Here is a 23,942-nt window from a genome sequence, read left to right as displayed (position 1 = left end):
GCTTCACATAGGTGAATTCACCAACACTGCCCAGCAGAGAAGGACTAAACTGATCATTACTGTCAACCAGACAAGGACAACTGAAATCCACATATTAAAACGTTTGATGTAGTCTGAAAATTGGGACAGGAATCACAAAAACAATCACAAGTTCATAACAAGGTATGTTTTTCCTTTTACATCGCTTTGTTTTATCGAACGCTCTAGAATAGAAAATGTATCAGGCGACCACACTTTCGGCTCTAGTAAATAACGAGTAAATATATTGAATAAAAATATAAACGCAACATTCAACAATGTCCGGTTTTACTGAGTTACAGTTCATATAAGGCAATCAGTCAATTGAAATAAATGCACGAGGCCCTAATCTATGGATTTCACATGACTGGGCAGGGGCGCAGCCATGGTTGGGCCTGGTAGGGCATAGGCCCACCCACATGGGAGCCAGACCCACCCAATCAGAAGGAGTTTTCCCCCACAAAAGTACTTTATTACAGACAGAAATACTCCTCAGTTTCATCAGCTGTCCGGTAGTCTGGTCTCAGACGATCCCGCAGGTGAAGAAGCCTCATGTGGAGGTCCTGGGCTGGAGTGGTTACACGTGGTCTGCGGTTGTGAAGCCGGTTGGAAATACTGCCAAATTCTCTAAAACGACGTTGGAGACGGCGTATGGTAGAGAAATTAACATTAAATTCTCTGACGAGAGCGCCGGTGGAAATTCCTGCAGTCAAGCATGCCTATTGCACGCGCCCTCAACTCGAGACATCTGTGGCATTGTGTTTTGTAACAAAACTGCACATTTTAGAATGGCCTTTTATTGTCCACCACAAGGTGCACCTGTGTAATGATCATGCTGTTAAATCAGCTTATTTATATGCCACACCTGTCAGGTGGATGGATTATCTTGGCAAAGGATAAATGCTCACTAACAGGGATGTAAACAAATTTGTGCACAACATTTTAGGGAAATAAGCTTTTTGTAGGTATGGAACATTTCTGGCATCATTTATTTCCGCTCATGAAACATGGGGACCAACACTTTACATGTTGCGTTTATATTTTTCTTCAGTGCACAAAATTGTATGTAATATCACATACACATTTTTTTTTTCAAAATTAGCAAAGGATTCACAATTTGCATCATTGCATAACTGTCATAAAAAGACAGTCCATGCTAAAACTGACATTTTGAGGGTGAAATCGTCACCTTCGGTTTCGAAGGTATACAGATTTAGTTTGATAACAGACTGTTACATTGTATCATGTATCCAAGTGATGTAATTTCTGTAGAAATGAAACCAATGCCATTTCAATGTAATCTCTTGTTGTATCCATTAGATGGCACACGTCATCCACCACAATATAAAATAACCATGCATAAATATCAAGTTTGCCTCTGTTTTGGAATCCATTTGAAGAAATTGTAAATTCCATTGTTATAAACATTCAAATTGCTTTGGGTTTCATTACTTGTCTTAGAGGACCAATAGTAAGTCATCCTGAATGGATCCCCCAAACAGAGGGGGGCAACGGAGAGATAGAGGAGGAGCCAACCATGTCGATCACAGAAGAGGTAAGGAGATTTCTTTTTTCTTTTGGACAAGCAAAACATGATTGGCATTTCCTTCTTTAGATTGATATAGATTTCCCTGTTGTTTGCCTCAGGTGCTGAGGCTGGTCAGAGAGAAGAGGAAGGGATAGCCAACCAAGGGAGAGGGGGAAGAGGTAGGGGGGCCAGGGAAGAGAGGAGAGGGGTTAATGGGGGGAACCCGAGGGAGGATAGGAGAGAGCGAGATGACAGAGCAGGGAAGGGAAGAGGAAGAGCAGGGGAGGATGCCAGGGGTAGGGGTGGTCGAGCGGGAGGAGGAGGAGGAAGGGAGATAGTGGGAGGCAGAGAAAATAGAGGGGGAGGGAGAGGCAGAGGAGGAGTGAGGGGGCGAGGTAGAGGAAGGGGTGGTAGAGGAAGAGGGGGAGGGAGAGGAATATCTATAGACGGTGGCACCCCTCAGGTTCATCCAATGGATTACCCAACCTTGGAGGAGCTGTCAGGGAAAGACCCTTCAGATGTAGCCATCGCTCTGGCCTCTATGAACCATGAACTGCAAGCTCTCCTCGACGAGAGAGAGATGCGACAGGACCTTGTTCAGCTTCTCTGCCAAGTATTATGCAAGGCCTTCTTGTCCAAAACCATCCGCCAAACCGTACAGTACTTGACTGGCTTAATCAAGGATTCCGGATTCCTCCGAACCATCCTGCCCCATTACGTGATGGGAATGGGATCCGAGTTTGACCACACTCGCCGGGAACAATACCCCCGGCACTTGGACAACATCATGACCCTTCTCTCCAAGGTGCTCAGCGTCTTCCCAGCTAGCTCTATAAAGGGCGTGTCCATGATAGTTGCCCTCTTCAGACCAGTCATCAAGAGCCTGCAAGGCGTGGGGGTGGACGTCCTGGAGCAGACGGAGGAGAACCTGGATAGGATCCAGGGCCTGGTCGAGCACCTCCAGGAGAGAGCCAGGGAGGGCACCCTGAGGTCTGACAACTACTCCTTCATCACCCCCCAGGAAGATGCCCCACCCGGGGAGGCCGACTTCAGGACCCTGCCAATCTACCCCATCCCCAAAGAGTTCCACCAGGACCAGAGATCCTACCTCAGGCCCAACCTCATCTCCCAACGCTACGCCAGCGGACTGCTCTACCTGGACACGCACTTCCGGCTCATGCGAGAGGACTTTGTGAGGCCTCTTCGAGAGGGCATCCAGCAGCTGATTCAGAGCCAGCAGGACCTGGGCAATAAAGACATCCCTTTGAGAAAGTGCCGCTTTGATGACATCAGAGTGTACTTTGACACTCGACTGGTGGTTCCATTGTGCACCCCGTCTGGTTTGGCCTATAAGGTCCAGTTTGACTCCCATCCTCTTAAGGTCAGTGAGTTTAATTCAGAGTATTTGAATAGAAAAATGATAACTTACCAACATTGTGTAGTTATATAACTTAAAATATAGTGAGATTATACAATACTCTTTGAAATTACATTAATACATACAATGTCTATCCATATCTGAAGAGTGTATTCAAATATATGTTCATGTTCTTCTCTGTCCCGCACAGTTTGTCCGCTGGCAAAACTCCAAGCGGCTGATATACGGCTCCCTGCTCTGCATGTCCTGTGACAACTTTGACACCTTCCTGTTTGCTACTGTGTCGGACCGGGACCCCAAGGAGCTAGAGAAGGGCTTTGTCCAGCTCAGTTTCTTAGGGGAGAGCAGGCGAGCCCTGGCCGGAGTGGAGGCCCACCAATCGTTCCTCATGGTGGAGACCACAGCCTACTTTGAGGCCTACCGCTACGTCCTCGAAGGGCTGCAGGAGCTGGAGGTGGAGGATCTGCCCTTTCAGAGGTCGGTGAACTGTCTGTCTGTCGTTCTTAATTTCAGCAATTAGCTTGTGAATGCACCAGTGTTGTTGATGCTATGACATAGAGAGTCGGCTAATCAGCTTTGGGACAAGCTTAAGACAAAATGTTGGGTTTTCATCATGCTTTTCTGACAATGAGAATTGCAGATTGTATTGATACAGTTCCATGCTTCTGATCTTAAAGTGCTTAACATGGTTTGTGAGTGACTTAATTCTTCCACCAGCTGCTAGATGAATTTGGCTGAAATTATGTTCACCACATGTCAATTCTTGTAATGAAGAATGACATTCGTGATTTATGACGACATGTAAATTACAGGTATATAGTGGAATGCAGCTCAGACGTCGAACCTCCTGCCTACCTGCCCAGGGCAGATACGTATGACCTGTCTGCTATTGCAGTGCCTGAGTTTAAGAGCAGTATCAAGAGCTTCCACACCCTGGATCCTGAAGCCTGGCCCCCCATGGAGCAGCTGGGATTGGACGAGTCTCAGATGAGAGCCCTTCAGCTCGCACTCACCAAGGAGCTGGCTATCATCCAGGGACCCCCAGGCACAGGTGGAATACATTTTGAATAAGTCATACATATTGAATAGATCATGTTTACGTACATGTACAGTACCGGTCAAAAGTTTGGACACACCTACTCATTCAAGGGTTTTTATTTATTATTTTTTAAACTATTTTCTACATTGTAGAATAATAGGGAAGACATCAAAACTATGAAATAACACATATGGAAACATGTAGTAACCAACAAAGTGTTAAATCAAAATATGTTTTATATTTTAGATTCTTCAAAGTAACTACCCTTTGCCTTGACAGTTTTGCACACTCTTGGCATTCTCTCAACCAGCTTCATGTGGAATGCTTATCCAACAGTCTTCAAGGAGTTCCCACATATACTGAGCACTTATTGGCTGCTTTTCCTTCACTCTGCGGTCTAACTCATCCCAAACCATCTCAATTAGGTTGAGGTTAGGTGATTGTGGAGGCCAGGTCATCTGATGCAGCACTCCATCACTCTCCTTCTTGGTCAAATAGCCCTTACACAGCCTGGAGGTGTGTTGGGTCATTGTCACGTTGAAAAACAAGTCCCACTAAGCGCAAACCAGATGGGATGGCGTATCGCTGCAGAATGCTGTGGTAGCCATGTTGGTTAAGTGTGCCGTGAATTCTAAATAAATCACAGTGTCACCAGCAAAGCACCCCCACACCATTATGCCTTTTCCTCCATGCATCACGGTGGAAACCACATATGCAGAGATCAACCATCCACCAACTCTGCGTCGTACAAAGACATGGCGGTTGGAACCAAAAATCTCACATTTGGACTCATCAGACCAAAGCACAGATTTCCACCGGTCTAATGTCCATTGCTCATGTATCTTGGCCAAAGCAAGTCTCTTTTTATTGTTGTCCTTTAGTAGTGGTTTCTTTGCAGCAATTCGACCATGAATGCCTGACTCACGCAGTCTCCTCTGAACAGTTGATGTTGAGATGTGTCTGTTATTTGAACTCTGAAGCATTTATTTGGGCTGCAGATTCTGAGGCTGGTAACTAATGAACTTATCCTCTGCAACAGAGGTAACTCTGGGTCTTCCTTTCCTGTGGCGGTCCTCATGAGAGCCAGTTTCATCATAGTGCTTGATGGTTTTTACGACTGCACTTGAGGAAACGTTCAAAGTTCTTGAAATGTTCCGTATTGACTGACCTTCATGTCTTAAAGTAATGATGGACTCTCGCTTCTCTTTGCTTATTTGAGCTGTTTCTGTCATAATATGGACTTGGTCTTTTACCACTGTTATTATTCCACAATGTAGAAAAGATTCAAAATAAATAAAAACCCTTGAATGAGTACGTGTGGCCAAACTGTTGACTGGTACTGTATACACATAAAAATGTCCAGGCCAAAAGCTGAGAAATTGTGCCACGTTGCTTCATGTAACGTAGTCTTTAGTGCAACAGCTCTGCAGGAGTGTAACACTTTTAGACATTTGTTTTCTTTCCTTACTCATAATCCCAGGGAAGACCTACACAGGACTAAAGATCGCCCAGGCTCTGCTTACCAATCAGGAGATGGGGAGAGGTTTCACCTCGCCCATGCTGGTGGTTTGTTACACCAACCACGCTCTGGACCAGTTCCTAGAAGGTAGTCCTCCTTTTTTCTGGATGCAATGCACACACCTCACGCTACTTTTGCTTCTCAAATTAAGTTATTTTCCACCTCAAGCCATTCTTGAAGAATTTCAGATGCTACATACCATAATTTGGTGTTTGACCAAAGATAATTCTGAAGGGCACTTTTGTTGTTGTATGTATGACCACCTTTTTAATTTGTTAAACAATGCGCACCATAGGCATCCACAAGTTTTTACCAGACGGTATTGTGAGAGTGGGTGGGCAAAGCAACAGTGAGGTCCTGAAGCGTTTCACGCTGAGGGAGCTGAAAAGCTCCCATTACTTCCGCCGCAACCTACCGCAACATCTTCGCCGTGCCAACAGTGAGGTGAGGCCCAACTTGAAACCTGAAAGTTACACTGACCAATATGTGAACATTTCAGAAATAGTCTTTAAATGTAAATTGTAAATGTAGCTATTGAAGTGAATGTAGCTCAGCTTTCATTTTTTGTCAGGAATGTAACAGTCAGGTTGGCTATCTTTTGGGAAAAGTCAACCAGCGAAATAATATCACATAGTGATGTTCAGAATATTGTTTCCCCTCAGATCTATGATGCATTGCGGACAGAAGAGACTAAGATCCAAACTCAGTCTGTGCAGCTGGAGTGCAGTCTTCGGGGCGTCCTAAGGGAGCAGTACCTCCAAAAGTTCATCTCAGAGAAACACTGGGATAGCCTGACGCTACAGCCAGTGAGTCTTTGATAGCCTCTCTGTCCGACCTTTATAATTACAACTATCAGGCTGGTGACTACTTCTACGACTATAACTAATAGTTCCATCCCCACAGCTACTACTAGAACTATGTACCCGCAATCGCGCGCATGTTGATTTTGTCCACCCACACCAGACGCGATCAGGACACGCAGGTTGAAATATCAGAACGAACTTTGAACCAGCTATATTAATTTGGGGACAGGTCGAAAAGCCTTAAACATTTATGGCAATTTAGCTAGCTAGCTTGCTGTTGCTAGCTAATTTGTCCTGTGATATAAACATTGGGTTGTTATTTTACCTGAAATGCACAAGGTCCTCTACTCCAACAATTAATCCACAGATAAAATGGTAAAACGAGTTTGTTTCTAGTAATCCCTCCTTCAGGCTTCTTCTTTCGACTTCATATGGCGGTTGGCAACCAACGTTAAGGTGCATTACTACCACCAACTGGACTGGAGTGTGGGCCTCAGTTCATCTTTCAATCACCCACGTGGGTATATGCTCCTAAAAACCAATGAGGAGATGGGAGAAGCGGGACTTGCAGCGCATCAAGTGTCACAAATATAACCAACTTCGATTTTAGCACCTGGCTATGCAGACGCGTGTGAACAGTATGGGTGCAACGATTGAAAAACATGTATGTGTACTTTTATTTTGCAATGCAAAATGTGGTCAGCATGTAAATGACTACTGACCCGTAGCACTCACGTCTGTAGCCATGAAGTGCTTTGAAAGGCTGGTTATGGCTCACATTAACACCATCATCTCAGAGACCCTAGACCCACTCCAATTTGCATACCGCCCCAACAGATCCACAGATGACACAATCTCTATTGCACTCAACACTGCCCTTTCTCACCTGGACAAAAAGAACACCTAAGGGAGAATGCTGTTCATTGACTACAGCTCAGCGTTCAACACCATAGTGCCCTCAAAGCTCATCATTAAGCTAAGGACCCTGGGACTAAACACCTCCCTCTGCAACTGGATCCTGGTCTTCCTGACGGGCCGTCCTCAGGTGGTAAGGGTAGGCAACAACACATCCGCCACGCTGATCCTCAACACGGGCTTAGTCCCCTCCTGTACTTCCTGTTCACACATGACTGTGTGGCCAAGCACAACTCCAACACCATCATTAAGTTTGCCGACGACACAACAGTGGCAGGCCTGATCACCAACAACAGTAAGACAGCCTATAGGGAGGAGGTCAGAGATCTGGAAGTGTGATGCCAGGGCAACAACCTCTCCCTCAATGTGATCAAGACAAAGGAGATGATCGTGGACTACAGGAAAAGGATGGCCGAGCACTCCCCCATTCTCATCGAACGGGGCTGTAGTGGAGCAGGTTTAGAGCTTCAAGTTCCTTTGTGTACACATCACCAACAAACTATCATGGTCCAAACACACCAGTCGTGAAGAGGGCACGACAATGCTTATTCCCCCTGAGGAGAATGAAAAGATTTGTCCTGGGTCCTCAGATCCTCAAATAGTTCTACAGCTGCACCATCAAGAGCATCCTGACTGTTTGCATCACTGCCTGGTATGACGACTGCTTGGCCTCTGACCGCAAGGCGCTACAGAGGGTAGTGTGTACGGCCCTGTACATCACTGGGGCCAAGCTTCCTGCTATCCAGGACCTCTATACCAGGCAGTGTCAGAGGAAGGCCCTAAAAATTGCCAGACTCAAGCCACCGTAGTCATAGACTGTTCTCTCTGCTACTGCACGGCAAGCAGTACCGGAGTGCCAAATCTAGGTCCAAAAGGCTTCTAAACAGCTTCTAACCCCAAGCCATACGACTGCTGAACAGCTAATCAAAGGGCTACTCGGACTATTTGAATTGACCCCCCCCTTTTTTACGCTGCTGCTACTAGCTGTTTATTATCTATACATAGTCACTTTACCCCTACCTACATGTACATATTACTTCAATTACCTCAACTAACCTGTACCCCCACATTGACTCGGTACCGGTACCCCCTGTATATAGCCTCCTTATTGTTATTTTAGTGTTGCTCTTTTATTTTTTACATTTTACATTTACATTTACATTTAAGTCATTTAGCAGACGCTCTTATCCAGAGCGACTTACAAATTGGTGCATTCACCTTATGAAATCCAGTGGAACAACCACTTTACAATAGTGCATCCATTCTGGATGTGTGGACTCTCAGTCTGCCAGACAGATGGAGACTGTACCGGTAATACTCCTGCATCTTTTACTTTAGCTTATTTAGTAAATATTTGTTCTTAACTATTATTTTTTCTTAACTGCATTGTTGTTTAAGGGCTTGTAAGTAAGCATTTCACGGTAAGGTCTACACTTGTTGTGTTCTGCGCATGTGACAAATACAATTTGATTTGATGTTATCGTCGGATAGGACAACTAATATGAGTACGCTAACCCCAACTCCCTCTACAAGGCTTGAGATTCAAAAAGTAGGTCTGGCATTCCCAGAAAAGCTTTATGAAACGATGTTGAACTGTGATAATCTGTCATTGGCCAGAGAGGAGACAATACTTACTATTAATATGTAATCCTCAGGCACTGGATGGCTTTGAGGGCTGTGGTGGGAAGAAGCCGTCTCTTGTTATGGAGTGGCTGGGATTAGGTTTCACTGTCTTCCAGCAGAGGACGCCACATCCTCAAAATTGCAATGCAGGTGAGAAGCCACTGCAGTACCACAGAGAGTGGACAAGACAACATGATCAGACAGATAATAAACGGAACAGGTGCAGAGAAATGCTTCTCTTTGTGGGATTGTATGTAGCTATTAACACAAGCATTTCGCTGCTTCTGCGATAACATCTACAAAACTGTGTAGGCGACCAATAAACTTTATTGATTTTATTTGATATTATTTAGTCTCTTTGAACTCTTTTTTGTTTCATTTAAAACTCCCTTTGATCCTAACTGAAACTATATGGGGGAAAAAAGAGTTCAGTGCTCATTTTCATGTTGAGACAACTCCTAGGAAGTTAGAAACTCTGGTCCTCACTCCTCACCCATTTTCACCTCTCTATTTGATAATAGATGGGGAAATGGACGAAGCTGAAGAGGAAGAGGACGACCTGATCGAGATAGCGGAGGAGGCAGACCTGATCCAGGCGGAACGCTTTGTAGAAGCCTCAAACATGCATCATGGTCGGGATGAAGATCTTAGAAAGACGGAGGAGACAGTCAGAGATATGGCGGAACTGATGCTGGCCATGAACCTGGAGAACACTGAGATACAGGCAGAGCAGAGTGAAGAAGGCTGGGAGGTGAGAACCAATAATTAACCTTGATCCAACAATATAACCAAAAGACATTGCATCATAAATCAGGTGAATCATAAACCAACTGAGCTGCTTATTGATTTAAAATGACAACCTCCTGCTCTAAAGTATTTAGCTTAGGAGTATTGTAGAAAGACAGGTGCTGAGTTAAAGTGTTGTTAAAGTTATTTGAAAAGCCTGCGTGTCTCTCTGTATGTGCGCAGATGCAGCGGGTACAGAAGAGGAAGATGAAACATCGTATTAGGAGGGAGCTGGGCAGGAGCTCAGCCGTGAGTGAGGATGAGGAGGACACCATTCTGGATGTGTGGACTCTCAGTCTGCCAGACAGATGGAGACTGTACCGGTAATACTCCACCTCATCCCCTAGGCAACAGCATTCTGCGAGAGCGTTTATTCCCATTGAGCATAATTATGTCAACTAATTACAGAGAAAATGTATGCACTGATCCCCTCACCTCAAAGGCAAGATTTTGCTCTATAAAACGTTCTGTCACCGTGGCAATGTAACTGTGCTTAGCTTGTGAATGCATAGTCATCATGGCCACACAGGTGTGCACTTGGCTTGATCTAACTGGGGAAAAGACTAGTGCAAGGCTCAGTTGTGTGCCGGCCAAAAAGCTATCTTGGATTAAACCCAAAAATGTAATGTTAAGTCACAGCTTCAGCCTGTTTGATTGACTCTGCTCAATGCATTATTACGAATCTCAGATATTCTGATTTTGATTGTGCTGTATGAGGATGTCTGGTAAACACACGTGTTCTATGGGTTTTATATCATTCTTATGACATACTTATTTGGACTCGATAAGTGGTCTTGCAGTGAAATTCTACTCAATGACGTAATCTACTGCTGCTCTGTGTCTGCAGGTTATGGGTGAGGCGTTACCGGACTGAGCTGCGTATGCGAGCCCAGCAGGCGGAGCAGGACTATCAGGACGCAGCCGAGCGTCTGGCTGAGATTCGTTTCCTTGAGGACTTATATGTCCTGAAGGATGCCAAGGTCATCGGCATGACGACTACGGGGGCTGCTAGATGCCGCAAAGCTTTGCAGGAAGTGAGTCCCCGCCTGGTGATCGTGGAAGAGGCGGCGGAGGTACTGGAGGCCCACACCATCACCACTCTGAGCAAGGCTTGCCAGCATCTCATCCTCATTGGAGACCACCAACAGGTACAGGACACTCATTGGTCAGGCATGGTCAACTTCCTCTTAAAGATTTCACTGTTATTCCAGTAAATCCAGGAATTCAACTGGACATCGTGCTTGAACATTTTTCAAGTTCCTAATGTAAACTGGGCTTTTTTTAAAAATTGAAAGTCCATGGTCATTTTCATTTCTTAATTGGCTGGGATTGAAATGCAATCAACTTCCAACTCTGCGTGGAGTTCACCCAGCTATAAGGTCTTACATAACTTGACTTAATTCCCTTTAGCTCTGAGTGAATACAGTGTTGTCAGTAAGTATTCACACCCCTTGACTTTTTCCATATTTTGTTGTGTTACAGCCTGGATTTAAAATTGATTAAATATACATTTTGTGTCACTGGCCTACACAATATACCCCATAATGTCAAAGTGGAATTACGTATTCAACCACTTTGTTATGGCAAGCCTAACTAAGTTCAGGAGTAATAATTTGCTTAACAAGTCACATAAGTTGCATGGACTCTGTGTGCAATCATAGTGTGTAACATGATTTTTGAATGAGTACCTCATCTCTGTAACCCACACATACAATGATCTGTAAGATCCCTCAGTCGAGCAGTGAATTCCACTGCCTCGTAAAGAAAAAGTACCTATTGGTAGATGGGTAGTGCTGAACAATTTTCTTTTTTTAAACAACTAATTGATCAACATCAGTTCATTCCATTTAGTTAATATTTTTTCTGTGAGCTCAATGTGCACGTTGCACAGAGATAAATCAGATCCAGTAGGAAGTTGTAGTTTCCAACAGGCCAATATTCTACATAGTATTCACATAAAACGTGGAAATGAACTACAGTGACCATAATTCATTGTGCATCTACTTATCGGTATATAGACGGTATATAGAGAGCAGCTGTTGCTTTGCGAGGTACACTACGTGGCCAAAAGTATGTGGACATCCGCTCGTCGAACATCTCATTCCAAAATCATGGACATTAATATGGAGTTGGTCCCCTCTTTGCTACTACTGTATAACAGCCTCCATTCTTCTGGGAAGGCTTTCCACTAGATGTTGGAACATTGCTGCGGGGACTTGCTTCCATTCAGCCACAAGCGCATTAGTGAGGTCGGCACTGCAGTTGGGCAATTAGGCCTGGCTCTCAGTCGGCGTTCCAATTAATCCCAAAGGTTTTTGATGGGGTTGAGGTCAGGGCTCTGTGCAGGCCAGTCAAGTTCTTCCACACCACTCTCTACAAGCCATTTCTGTATTGACCACGCTTTGTGCACGGGGGCATTGTCATGCTGAAACAGGAAAGGGCCTACCCCAAACTGTTGCCACAAAGTTGGAAGCACAGAATTGTCTAGAATATCATTGTATGCTGTAGCGTTAAGATTTCCCTTCACTGGAACTAAGGGGCCTAGCCTGAAGCATGAAAAACAGCCCCAGACCATTATTCCTCCTCCACCAAACTTTACAGTTGGCACTATGCATTCGGGCAGGTAGCGTTCTCCTGGCATCCGCCAAACCCACATTCGTCCATCGGACTGCCAGATTCATTCCAGAGAACGCGTTTCCACTGCTCCAGAGTCCAATGGCGGCGAGCTTTACACCAATCCAGCTGATGCTTTGCATTGCGCATGGTGATTTTAGGCTTGTGTGTGGCTGCTTGGCCATGGAAACAAATTTTATGAAGTTTCCGACGAAATGTTGTCCCGGTCCTGTTCTATGTGCTTGTGTGGCCTACCATTTCTCGGCTGAGCCGTTATTGCTCCTAGACGTTTCCACTTACATTTACATTTACATTTAAGTCATTTAGCAGACGCTCTTATCCAGAGCGACTTACAAATTGGTGCATTCACCTTATGATATCCAGTGGAACAACCACTTTACAATAGTGCATCTAACTCTTTTAAGGGGGAGGGGGGGGTTAGGAGGATTACTTTATCCTATCCTAGGTATTCCTTAAAGAGGTGGGGTTTCAGGTGTCTCCGGAAGGTGGTGATTGACTCCGCTGACCTGGCGTCGTGAGGGAGTTTGTTCCACCATTGGGGTGCCAGAGCAGCGAACAGTTTTGACTGGGCTGAGCGGGAACTGTACTTCCTCAGAGGTAGGGAGGCGAGCAGGCCAGAGGTGGATGAACGCAGTGCCCTTGTTTGGGTGTAGGGCCTGATCAGAGCCTGAAGGTACGGAGGTGCCGTTCCCCTCACAGCTCCGTAGGCAAGCACCATGGTCTTGTAGCGGATGCGAGCTTCAACTGGAAGCCAGTGGAGAGAGCGGAGGAGCGGGGTGACGTGAGAGAACTTGGGAAGGTTGAACACCAGACGGGCTGCGGCGTTCTGGATGAGTTGTAGGGGTTTAATGGCACAGGCAGGGAGCCCAGCCAGCAGCGAGTTGCAGTAATCCAGACGGGAGATGACAAGTGCCTGGATTAGGACCTGCGCCGCTTCCTGTGTGAGGCAGGGTCGTACTCTGCGAATGTTGTAGAGCATGAACCTACAGGAACGGGTCACCGCCTTGATGTGAGTTGAGAACGACAGGGTGTTGTCCAGGATCACGCCAAGGTTCTTAGCGCTCTGGGAGGAGGACACAATGGAGTTGTCAACCGTGATGGCGAGATCATGGAACGGGCAGTCCTTCCCCGGGAGGAAGAGCAGCTCCGTCTTGCCGAGGTTCAGCTTGAGGTGGTGATCCGTCATCCACACTGATATGTCTGCCAGACATGCAGAGATGCGATTCGCCACCTGGTTATCAGAGGGGGGAAAGGAGAAGATTAATTGTGTGTCGTCTGCATAGCAATGATAGGAGAGGCCATGTGAGGATATGACAGAGCCAAGTGACTTGGTGTATAGCGAGAATAGGAGAGGGCCTAGAACAGAGCCCTGGGGGACACCAGTGGTGAGAGCACGTGGTGCGGAGACAGATTCTCGCCACGCCACCTGGTAGGAGCGACCTGTCAGGTAGGACGCAATCCAAGCGTGGGCCGCGCCGGAGATGCCCAGCTCGGAGAGGGTGGAGAGGAGAATCTGATGGTTCACAGTATCAAAGGCAGCCGATAGGTCTAGAAGGATGAGAGCAGAGGAGAGAGAGTTAGCTTTAGCAGTGCGGAGCGCCTCCGTGACACAGAGCAGAGCAGTCTCAGTTGAATGACTAGTCTTGAAACCTGACTGATTTGGATCAAGAAGGTCATTCTGAGAGAGATAGCAGGAGAGCTGGCCAAGGACGGCACGTTCAAGAGTTTTGGAGAGAAAAGAAAGAAGGGATACTGGTCTGTAGTTGTTGACATCGGAGGGATCGAGTGTAGGTTTTTTCAGAAGGGGTGCAACTCTCGCTCTCTTGAAGACGGAAGGGACGTAGCCAGCGGTCAAGGATGAGTTGATGAGCGAGGTGAGGTAAGGGAGAAGGTCTCCGGAAATGGTCTGGAGAAGAGAGGAGGGGATAGGGTCAAGCGGGCAGGTTGTTGGGCGGCCGGCCGTCACAAGACGCAAGATTTCATCTGGAGAGAGAGGGGAGAAAGAGGTCAAAGCACAGGGTAGGGCAGTGTGAGCAGAACCAGCGGTGTCGTTTGACTTAGCAAACGAGGATCGGATGTCGTCGACCTTCTTTTCAAAATGGTTGACGAAGTCATCTGCAGAGAGGGAGGAGGGGGGAGGAGGGGGAGGAGGATTCAGGAGGGAGGAGAAGGTGGCAAAGAGCTTCCTAGGGTTAGAGGCAGATGCTTGGAATTTAGAGTGGTAGAAAGTGGCTTTAGCAGCAGAGACAGAAGAGGAGAATGTAGAGAGGAGGGAGTGAAAGGATGCCAGGTCCGCAGGGAGGCGAGTTTTCCTCAATTTCCGCTCGGCTGCCCGGAGCCCTGTTCTGTGAGCTCGCAGTGAGTCGTCGAGCCACGGAGCAGGAGGGGAGGACCGAGCCGGCCTGGAGGATAGGGGACATAGAGAGTCAAAGGATGCAGAAAGGGAGGAGAGGAGGGTTGAGGAGGCAGAATCAGGAGATAGGTTGGAGAAGGTTTGAGCAGAGGGAAGAGATGATAGGATGGAAGAGGAGAGAGTAGCGGGGGAGAGAGAGCGAAGGTTGGGACGGCGCGATACCATCCGAGTAGGGGCAGTGTGGGAAGTGTTAGATGAGAGCGAGAGGGAAAAGGATACAAGGTAGTGGTCGGAGACTTGGAGGGGAGTTGCAGTGAGATTAGTGGAAGAACAGCATCTAGTAAAGATGAGGTCAAGCGTATTGCCTGCCTGCCCGTACACTTCACAATAACAGCACGTACAGTTCACCGGGGCAGCTCTAGCAGGGCAGAAATTTGACCAACTGACTTGTTGGAAAGGTGGCATCCTATGACTGTGCCATGTTGAAAGTCACTGAGGTCTCCAATAAGGCCATTCTCCTGTCAATGTTTGTCTATGGAGATTGCATGGCTGCGTGCTTGATTTTATACACCTGTCAGCAATGGGTGTGGATGATATAGCTGAATCCACTAATTTGAAGGGGTGTCCTTTTGGAGATGCTTTTGGAGATGTAGCGTATCTCTACCTGAAAGTACATAAAAGTATGCCTTATTTACTTTGAAGAACTCCAGAATAGTGATTTTGTCAGACAGCATAGGCAGCAGCTCAATAGAGATGTGATGATGACTTGGAATAAAATAATAAAGTCATCAAATAAAACAAATGAAATATAAGCAACTGAAATATTTTAGTAAAGTAATGTTAATAAGTGATAAGCAGTAATAGGCAATCACTACCATCAACACAAGGCCAAATCGACACTGGAGTTGCTTACCACGAAGACAGTGAATGTTCCTGAGTGGCCAAATTACAGTTGACTTAAATCTGCTTGAAAATCTATGGCAAAAAAAATTATTGTCGTCGAGCAATGATCAACAACTAATTGGACAGAGCTTAAAGAATTTTTTGAATAATAATTGGGCAAATGTTGCATTATCCAGGTGTGGAAAGCTCATAGAGATTTACCCAGAAAGACACAGCTGTAATCGCTGTCAACGGTGCTTCTACAAAGTATTGACTCAGGGGTGGGAGACCCATGAGGCGGGGTCATGTTTTGGAGGACGCATGGCTCTCGACCTTCGCCTCTCCCGAGTCCGTACTGGAGTTGCTGCGATGGGACAAGACTGTAACTACCAATTGGATATTACAAAATTGGTGAGAAAAAGGGGTAAAACGTACCCCTAAAAATAAAAAATATACCAAAATTTTACTCAGAGTTTATTTGCCAATACACTGAGTATACAAAACATGACATAGACTGACCTGGTGAATCCAGGTTGAAGCTATGATTCCTTATTGTCACTTGTTAAATCCACTTCAATCAGTGTAAATGAAGGGTAGGAGACAGGTTAAAGAAGGATTTTTAAGCCTTGAGACAATTGAGACATGGTTTGTGTATGTGTGCCATTCAGAAGGTGAATGGGCAAGACAAAAGATTTAAGTGCCTTTGAACGGGGAATGGTAGTATTTATATATATTTATATTTATATATTTATATTTATATATATTTATATTTATATATATTTTTATATATTTTAGTCATTTAGTAGTAGGTGCTAGGCGGACCAGTTTGTGTCAAGAACTGCAACGCTGCTGTTTTTTTAATGCTCAACAGCTTCCCGTGTGTATCAAGAATGGTCCACCACCCAAAGGACATCCAGCCAAACTGACACAACTGTGGGAAGCATTGGAGCCAACATGGGCCAGCATCCTTGTGGAACGCTTTCGAAACCTTTTAGAGTCCATGCCCTGACGAATTGAGGCTGTTCTGAGGGAAAAAGGGGATGGGGGGTGCAACTCAATAATAGGAAGGTGTTCCTAAAGCTTGGTATACTCAGTGTATATTTCCCATACTCTTTACTTTATTACATTTATTCGACAAGGACAATGCACATTAAAAACAAAATTTCTGCAAATGTTTCAGGTTTAGTCGAAAGCCTAATATTCATCTGTAGTGAGCAGCATATTAAAAACAGTGATCTCCTCGACTCTATTGTCTGTTTATATTGTCTAAAACTGTTGAAATGAGGTGGTCCATGCCATCCTCTCTTGAGGTTCAGGGGTACTTATGTAGCTTGCAACCTCCATTGTCCCCCTAGCTCCGGCCCAGTGCAACAGTGTTTGACCTGGCCAAGAACTTCAGTCTTGAAGTGTCCATGTTTGAGAGGCTGATCAAGATGGACATTCCGTATGTCAGACTTAACTATCAGGTATGTGTGGGAATCTTAAGGGAAGTTTATATGGACAAACCAGATAAACCAATTACCCTTGTTCTTCATTCCTTGTTCTTCACTTCATTCCATATCCATTGACCAATCTTCTCACTGGGTCTATCCTACACAGCATCGTATGAGGCCAGACATTGCCCGTCTCCTGGTCCCTCACATCTACTCTGAGCTGGAGAACCACCCCTCAGTGATGGACTTTGAGAATGTTAAGGTAAATTAATGCATACATAAATGAATGCATACATAGATTTTTGACATGGTATTTTCCCCCCTAGCAGGAGTACATTTGAAGCTGTTTATCAATGAATTTCCCCATGTGGTCAATTCAATGTACCATTAATAAAGCATGATAAACCGTCCATATGTGTAGGCTTTAGAAGTTAGTTGCGGCCCAATATACATTGTATTCAACCCCCTGTTGTATTGCAGGGGCTTCACTCAAACATGTTCTTTGTGGAGCATAATTATCATGAAGAGGAGATCAAGGATGGAAAAAGTCACCAGAACCGCCACGAGGCCCTCTTCGTGGTGGCGCTGTGTCGCTACCTCCTGTTACAGGACTACCAGCCGTTCCAGATCACCATCCTCACCACTTACACAGGCCAACTCCACTGTCTGCGCAACCTCATGCCAGCCAAAGAGTTCAATGGGGTCAAAGTTCATGTTGTTGACAAATATCAAGGGGAGGAGAATGATATTGTCCTGCTGTCCCTGGTTCGAAGTAACAAACAGGGGAAGATGGGTTTCTTGAACATCCCCAACCGTGTCTGTGTAGCCCTGTCAAGGGCTAAGAAGGGCCTCTACTGCATTGGAAACATGGACATGTTGGGAAAGGTCAAGCTTTGGAGCAACATCCTGCACACTCTGCGAGAGAAAGACCAAGTGGGCCCTGCAATGACTTTGTGCTGCCAGAACCACCCTGAGCGACACATTAAAGTGTCCTGCGGAGACGACTTCAAACAAGCTCCCGAGGGAGGCTGCAACCTGCCCTGCGAGTTCCGCTTGAACTGTGGTCACGTGTGCTCCAGTGCCTGCCACCCGTACGACCAAGAGCACAAAAAGTACACATGCAACAAGAAGTGCCAGAAGGTCCTTTGTGAGCTGGGGCATCGATGCCAACGTCAGTGCTACCAGGAGTGCCCTACTGACTGCCTTAAGCGGGTAGAAAAGATTGTACCACAGTGCCAGCACAAGCAGATGGTGCCCTGTCACCAGGCTCCGGAGAAGTTTGTGTGCCAGGAGCCCTGTCAGCAGAAGCTCATGTGTGGGCATCCATGTGTCTTGGTGTGTGGGGAGTCCTGCACCACCACCTGCATGGTGATGGTCACATTGGAGCTCAAATGTGGACACAAGCAAGAAGATCCCTGTCATTATAAGAGATCTACCATACAGCCAGAATGCAGGACACATTGCAAACAGATGCTGAAGTGTGGCCACCCCTGTCCTGGTTCCTGCCAGAGGTGCCACCAGGGCCGCTTCCACATGGGCTGTCTCCACCAATGTGATCGCCTCCTAGTCTGCTCCCATAAATGTCGGGAGCCCTGTACACGTGGATGCCCACCCTGTCAAATGCGCTGTGAGAATCGCTGCATCCATAGTGTCTGTATGAAGCCATGCGGCCAGCTCTGTGCCCCCTGCATAGAGCCTTGTGCCTGGAAGTGCCCTCATCAGCGCTGCAGCAAGCTTTGCCATGAGCCTTGTGACCGTCCACCATGCACCCAACCCTGTACCAAAACCTTGCACTGTGGGCACCCATGCATCGGCCTGTGTGGAGACCCCTGCCCCAACAAGTGTCGTGTTTGCCACCACGAGGAGGTAACAGAGATCTTCTTTGGTACGGAGGACGATGTTGAGGCCTGTTTCATTCAGCTAGAGGACTGCGGACACTTGTTTGAGTCCACGTCCATGGACACATACATGGGAATGGATGAGAACCAGCAGGCTACCGGTATAAAGTTGAAGGAGTGCCCCAAGTGTCGCACACCCATCCGCAGGAATCTCCGGTACGGGGCTCATGTCAACCGGAGTCTGGTGGAAATTGAAAAAGTGAAGGAGAAGATTAATGGAACACAGTCAGATATTGAGGCACAGAAGGTGGTCCTTAAGCAGCAATGGACTGACAAGGAGAACTTGCTAAGGTACCTACCTATGGAGTACATACAGATCAGAGATACACTGAGAGCCTCCGACCTCACAGCAAAGGAACTATGGATCACTGAGAACAAGATGGCCTTACTTGAGAGACTGAACAAGCTGCTGAAGATTCGTAGAGGGCACATGTCAAGCGTAGAAACCTTTTACTTTGACGAGAAGGTTCCGGAGTTCCTGAGGTGGCTGATGGATCATCACCAAAAGTTCTCAGAGCAGCAGGCATCTGATCTACAGAGCGAGCTACAGAGGCTCTCCTTTTTGGCAGAGCTTAACGCCCGCTGCAAGATGGCTAATGGAACAGGCCGTCGGGTCCACGTTCAGGCTGAGGTCACAGCCATGAGGAAGGTTCTGGAGAGAATGCAGCCATTCACTCAGCAAGACAAGGACTTGGTAAAGCAGGCACTTAAAGAACTGGATAAAAAGCTACCAAGCACTGGCCTGGGGATCACTGATGAAGAAAGGATGATGATTGTTAAAGCTATCAACCTGAGTGTTGGACACTGGTACAAGTGTCCCAACAATCACATCTACGCCATCGGAGAATGTGGACGGGCCATGGAGCATAGCAACTGCCCAGAATGCAAGGCTACGATTGGTGGAGCAAGCCATGTTCTAGTCAGTGGCAACAGAGTGGCATCAGAGATGGATGGGGCGCAAGAGGCTGTGTGATCTGAAGTCAATAATGTGCTGAACTTTGATCTGGTGCACCTTGATGATTAAAAACAGATTGTTTTCAGTTTAATTGTGACTTTTCATAACTGATGTGACAGTTATCACAATTGGCACTCCAGAAAGCATAGCCGTATTAACTGATATATTTAATTCTGAAATTACAGTAAATGATTCATTGAATGTGATGAAATGAATCTGCTTCGCGAAGTATAATACATATTCATTTTTATTTCACAGAGGTGATGTTTAATAATGTCACCCCAGAGTGCAATACTGAAATTATATGTGACTTTTTGCTACTGTATCTGTGAGATCTTGAAAGTTGAAAATGAACGATTGATCAAAAAAAAATCATTACACACTGTACAATAATGAATTATGCAAACGATTAGACTGGATTTTTATGTGTGACGATGGGCCTACATTTTTAGACAACTGAGTGTTTTTTTCCCCCCGTCGCACCAATGGATGGCAGCAGTGTATTGTTCATTTAACAAAGAGTTGGCTTGATACTTGCAATGTTGGCCTTTTACACAAATGTAATACAATTATCTGAGATGATCCAATATGTTTGCAAAACGATTTTCTAACACACACATTCACACATGAATCATTCAGCTGACTCAGTTCATATAATATGATAAAGGGGCTGAAAAACAACTCTGGCATGAAAAGAGAACACTGTAAAAGTAGGTAATATTCACACACTTGTGCACAAACCAAGTGTTCAGGATACAAAGTGCTGGATACTGTATGTATTTTGGGGGATCCCATATGATTTTTTCTACTGTCTGCAACTTGATATGGGAAATTGCTGTTATTTGAATAGCACTGGGAAAAGAGCAGAGATGAGATGTGGGCAGGGTGAGCATCCACAACATCCTTGCATGGAGTAGATTAGGGTTGGTGTCTCCCATTTTGACCTGGTTAATTATGGAGGTAAACTGCAACTCCACTTTGTGTCTTGGACGTTGGCCATTTATTTAAATTAGGATAGGCCTACTTTATGTATTAGTTGAATACATTTTGAACATTTTGTTAACTGAGTTATAGCGTATATGACCCTAACCTGTAAGTGATGGTCAGGTGATTAGGTGGCAGGGCGGAGGGGTATGACTTGGTGTGGAACCATCCAGAGACAACCCTTACTCCCTAGGCACTTAAGGCACTGGCAGATCAGATCAGTGTAAGCAATATATAATGAACAATGGTCCAATGTTTCATGAGCTGAAATAAAAGATCCCAGAAATGTTCCATATACACAAAAAGCTTATTTCTCTCAAATTGTGGGCACAAATTTGTTTACATCCCTGTTAATGAGCATTTCTCCTTTGCCAAGATAATCCATCCACCTGACATGTGTAGAATATCAAAAAGCTGATTAAACAGCATGGTAATTACACAGGTGCACCTTGTGCTGGATACAATAAAAGGCCACTCTAAAATGTGCAGTTTTGTCATACAACACAATGCCAAACGCCTCAAGTTTTGAGGGAGAGTGCAATTGGCATGCTGACTGCAGGAATGTCCATCAGAGCTGTTGCCAGAGAATGTAGTGTTCATTTCTCTACCATAAGTTGTGTCTCTGTCGTTTTAGAGAATTTTTCAGTACATCAAACCGGCCTCACAACCGCAGACCACGTGTAACCACGCCAGCCTAGGACCTCCACATCCGGCTTCTTCACCTGCAGGGTCGTCTGAGACCAGCCACCCGGACAGCTGATGAACTTGTGGGTTTGCAAAACTGAAGAATTTCTGCACACACTGTCAGAAACCATCTCAGGGAAGCCCATCTGCATTCTTGCCGTCCTCACCAGGGTCTTGACCTGACTGCAGTTTGGCATCGTAACTGACTTCAGTGGACAAATGATCACCTTCAATGGCCAATTTCGCAAGAATCTGTACACAATTCCTGGAAGCTGAAAATGTCCCAGTTCTTCCACGGCCTGCATACTCACCAGACATGTTACCCTTTGAGCATGTTTGGGATGCTCTGGATCATTTCAGCTTGATCAACATTTCAACATTTCAGCCTGATCAACTCTATGTGAAGGAGATGTGTCGCACTGCATTAGGCAAATGTTGGTCACACCAGATACTGACTGGTTTTCTGATCCATGCCCCTACCTTTTTTGTTCAGGTATCTGTGACCACAGATGCATATCTGTATTCCCAGTCATGCCAAATCCTTAGATTAGGCCATCATTTATTTATTTAAATTGACTGATTTCCTTATATGAACTGTAATTATATGTAACTATTTATATTTTAGATCAGTGTAGTAGTAGCTTTACCTTGCTCTCTGATAGGTTGGGAAGATTTTGTACCATATTTCTTATACCTATCCAATCTTCTCAGATCTACACAAGTCCATAGGTTTAGGTGCTAAGGGTTGATTCTGGACGGGGCCAGGGTTCGTTGTATGTAGCCTTATTTTTTTTCATCAGCTGCAGATGTGGTGAGCAGTTCCCTTTCCAGCCTGATGGCCGAGCACCAGGACCGTGAGTCAGATATGAGACACATACACACACAACTACACCTGAAAGTCTGAAGTTATAGAGATGACCGAAACACCCTTTATGCATCATTTAGAAAGGTACTCAAGGATGCGTGGCAGGATCAGCAGATTTCTCGCACTCTCAGTCAAAACATGACACACGGCTAGCTGGCCAATAATAAAACATTACCGGAATTTCAAACATAACATTCTTGGCAGAGAAGCAGCAAGACCTAAACTGACATTTGTTTTCTCCAATTCATAGGATTCAGGGCTGACATCCATTTTGGGTGTTTTGCAGCAGCTTGCATCACTTTATTACATGATGAATGTAGCCCTGTCACAAACCCAAATCTAATGCAAACATTTCTAAAAACCTGTTTTTGCTTCATCATTATGGGTTATTGTGTATAGATTGATGAGGAAAAATAATAATTCAATTCATTTTAGAATAAGGCTGTAATGTAACAAAAAGTGTAAAAAGTCAAGGGGTCTGAATACTTTCCGAATGCACTGTAGAACAGATCTATTGATTCTTCAACTTACTTTCAATGATAATGACAGATCTATAACTCACATTTCTATTTGAATTTGGTAGGGTCAGGGCCTACCCGGTGGCACAGTGGTCTAAGGCACTGCATCGTTGTGCTAGCTGTGTCACTAGAGATCCTGGTTCGAGTCCAGGCTCTGTCGCAACCAGCCGCGACCGGGAGACCAATGGGGCGGTGCACAATTGGCACAGCGTTGTCCGGTTTAGGGGTGGGTTTGGCTGGCAGGGATGTTCTTGTAAAAAAACTTGGGTGTGAGCGTTCAGCTTTGTACAACAGCTAACCAACCAGTTTGTAAATCATGCAGAGACACGAATCCAACAGACAATGGCTTCCTTCAAAAGGAAAAGCCAAAGAACAACTTGGAGACGCAAACAAGAGTAATTAATAGTTAAAACGCTATCTAGGAAAACATAGCTAAAATACTCTCAATGCACACCAAAACAAACAAACTGCTCAAATCTGTTTGCTTGAAAAGACAGTAGAAGCAATCGTGTCAGACACGAACAAACAAGGCAGAACAAGATAACAAAATGTGCTTTTTGGAAACAAAGTTTCAAACTTTAGAAGAGGAATAGGACCAGTAAGAAAACAGAATGAGACGTGAGAATATTGTCCTTACCAGAAGACGCAGAAAAAGGAGACCTTTCCAGCTACATAGTCAAACTGATATCCGAGGAACTTGACGTAGGTATATCACCAGAGGATCTGGAATGATGCCAAAGAACGCCAATGACAATATTATTTTCCCCTCCCCAATACAATCTATACTCTACCTTCCCCAAGTAACTGTTCTTCTCTATGAAGTAACGATAGAAGTAGCCGATGCCAGCGGCCTACATGGACACTGATAAGACATTTGAAAGGGGGAAATATAGAAAATTATGTCATTAACTGTTCGAAATGTAACAAGTACTTTTGGTTTTCAGGGAAAATGTATGGCGAAAAAATACATCATTTTCTTTAGGAATGTAGTGGAGTAAAAGTTGTCAAAAATATAAATAGTAAAGTACAGTAGTACTTTAAAGTATTTTCACACTACGGTGTGTGTGTGTGTGGGTGTGTATATGAATGAGTGTGTGAGGGAAGTGTGGGAGAGAATGGGTGTGTGG

The 23,942-nt window shown here is 45.3% G+C and overlaps 1 protein-coding gene and 1 long non-coding RNA gene across 2 annotated transcripts; both read left to right on the top strand.

The window, feature by feature from the left end:
• Positions 1 to 1,793, top strand: LOC139565543 (uncharacterized). The gene is made up of 3 exons (XR_011672920.1): positions 1 to 162; positions 1,480 to 1,573; positions 1,666 to 1,793. It is a non-coding gene; the product is annotated as an uncharacterized lncRNA (long non-coding RNA).
• A 162-nt stretch (positions 1,794 to 1,955) lies between these two features.
• On the top strand, positions 1,956 to 21,053 carry LOC139565536 (NFX1-type zinc finger-containing protein 1-like). The gene is made up of 13 exons (XM_071385983.1): positions 1,956 to 2,927; positions 3,115 to 3,401; positions 3,737 to 3,975; positions 5,444 to 5,569; positions 5,778 to 5,926; positions 6,145 to 6,288; positions 8,856 to 8,973; positions 9,345 to 9,574; positions 9,793 to 9,932; positions 10,457 to 10,757; positions 16,834 to 16,944; positions 17,078 to 17,173; positions 17,392 to 21,053. The coding sequence occupies exons 1-13, from the start codon at positions 2,019 to 2,021 to the stop codon at positions 19,780 to 19,782; spliced, it is 5,241 nt and encodes a 1,746-aa protein (XP_071242084.1). The 5' UTR covers positions 1,956 to 2,018; the 3' UTR covers positions 19,783 to 21,053.
• Positions 21,054 to 23,942: the final 2,889 nt, after the last annotated feature.

The sequence above is a fragment of the Salvelinus alpinus genome, chromosome 2 (genome assembly GCF_045679555.1).
Source record: "Salvelinus alpinus chromosome 2, SLU_Salpinus.1, whole genome shotgun sequence".
NCBI lineage: Eukaryota > Metazoa > Chordata > Actinopteri > Salmoniformes > Salmonidae > Salvelinus > Salvelinus alpinus.
The sequence above is the reverse complement of the archived record's forward strand: the minus strand, read 5'-3'. Positions and strand labels throughout refer to the sequence as shown.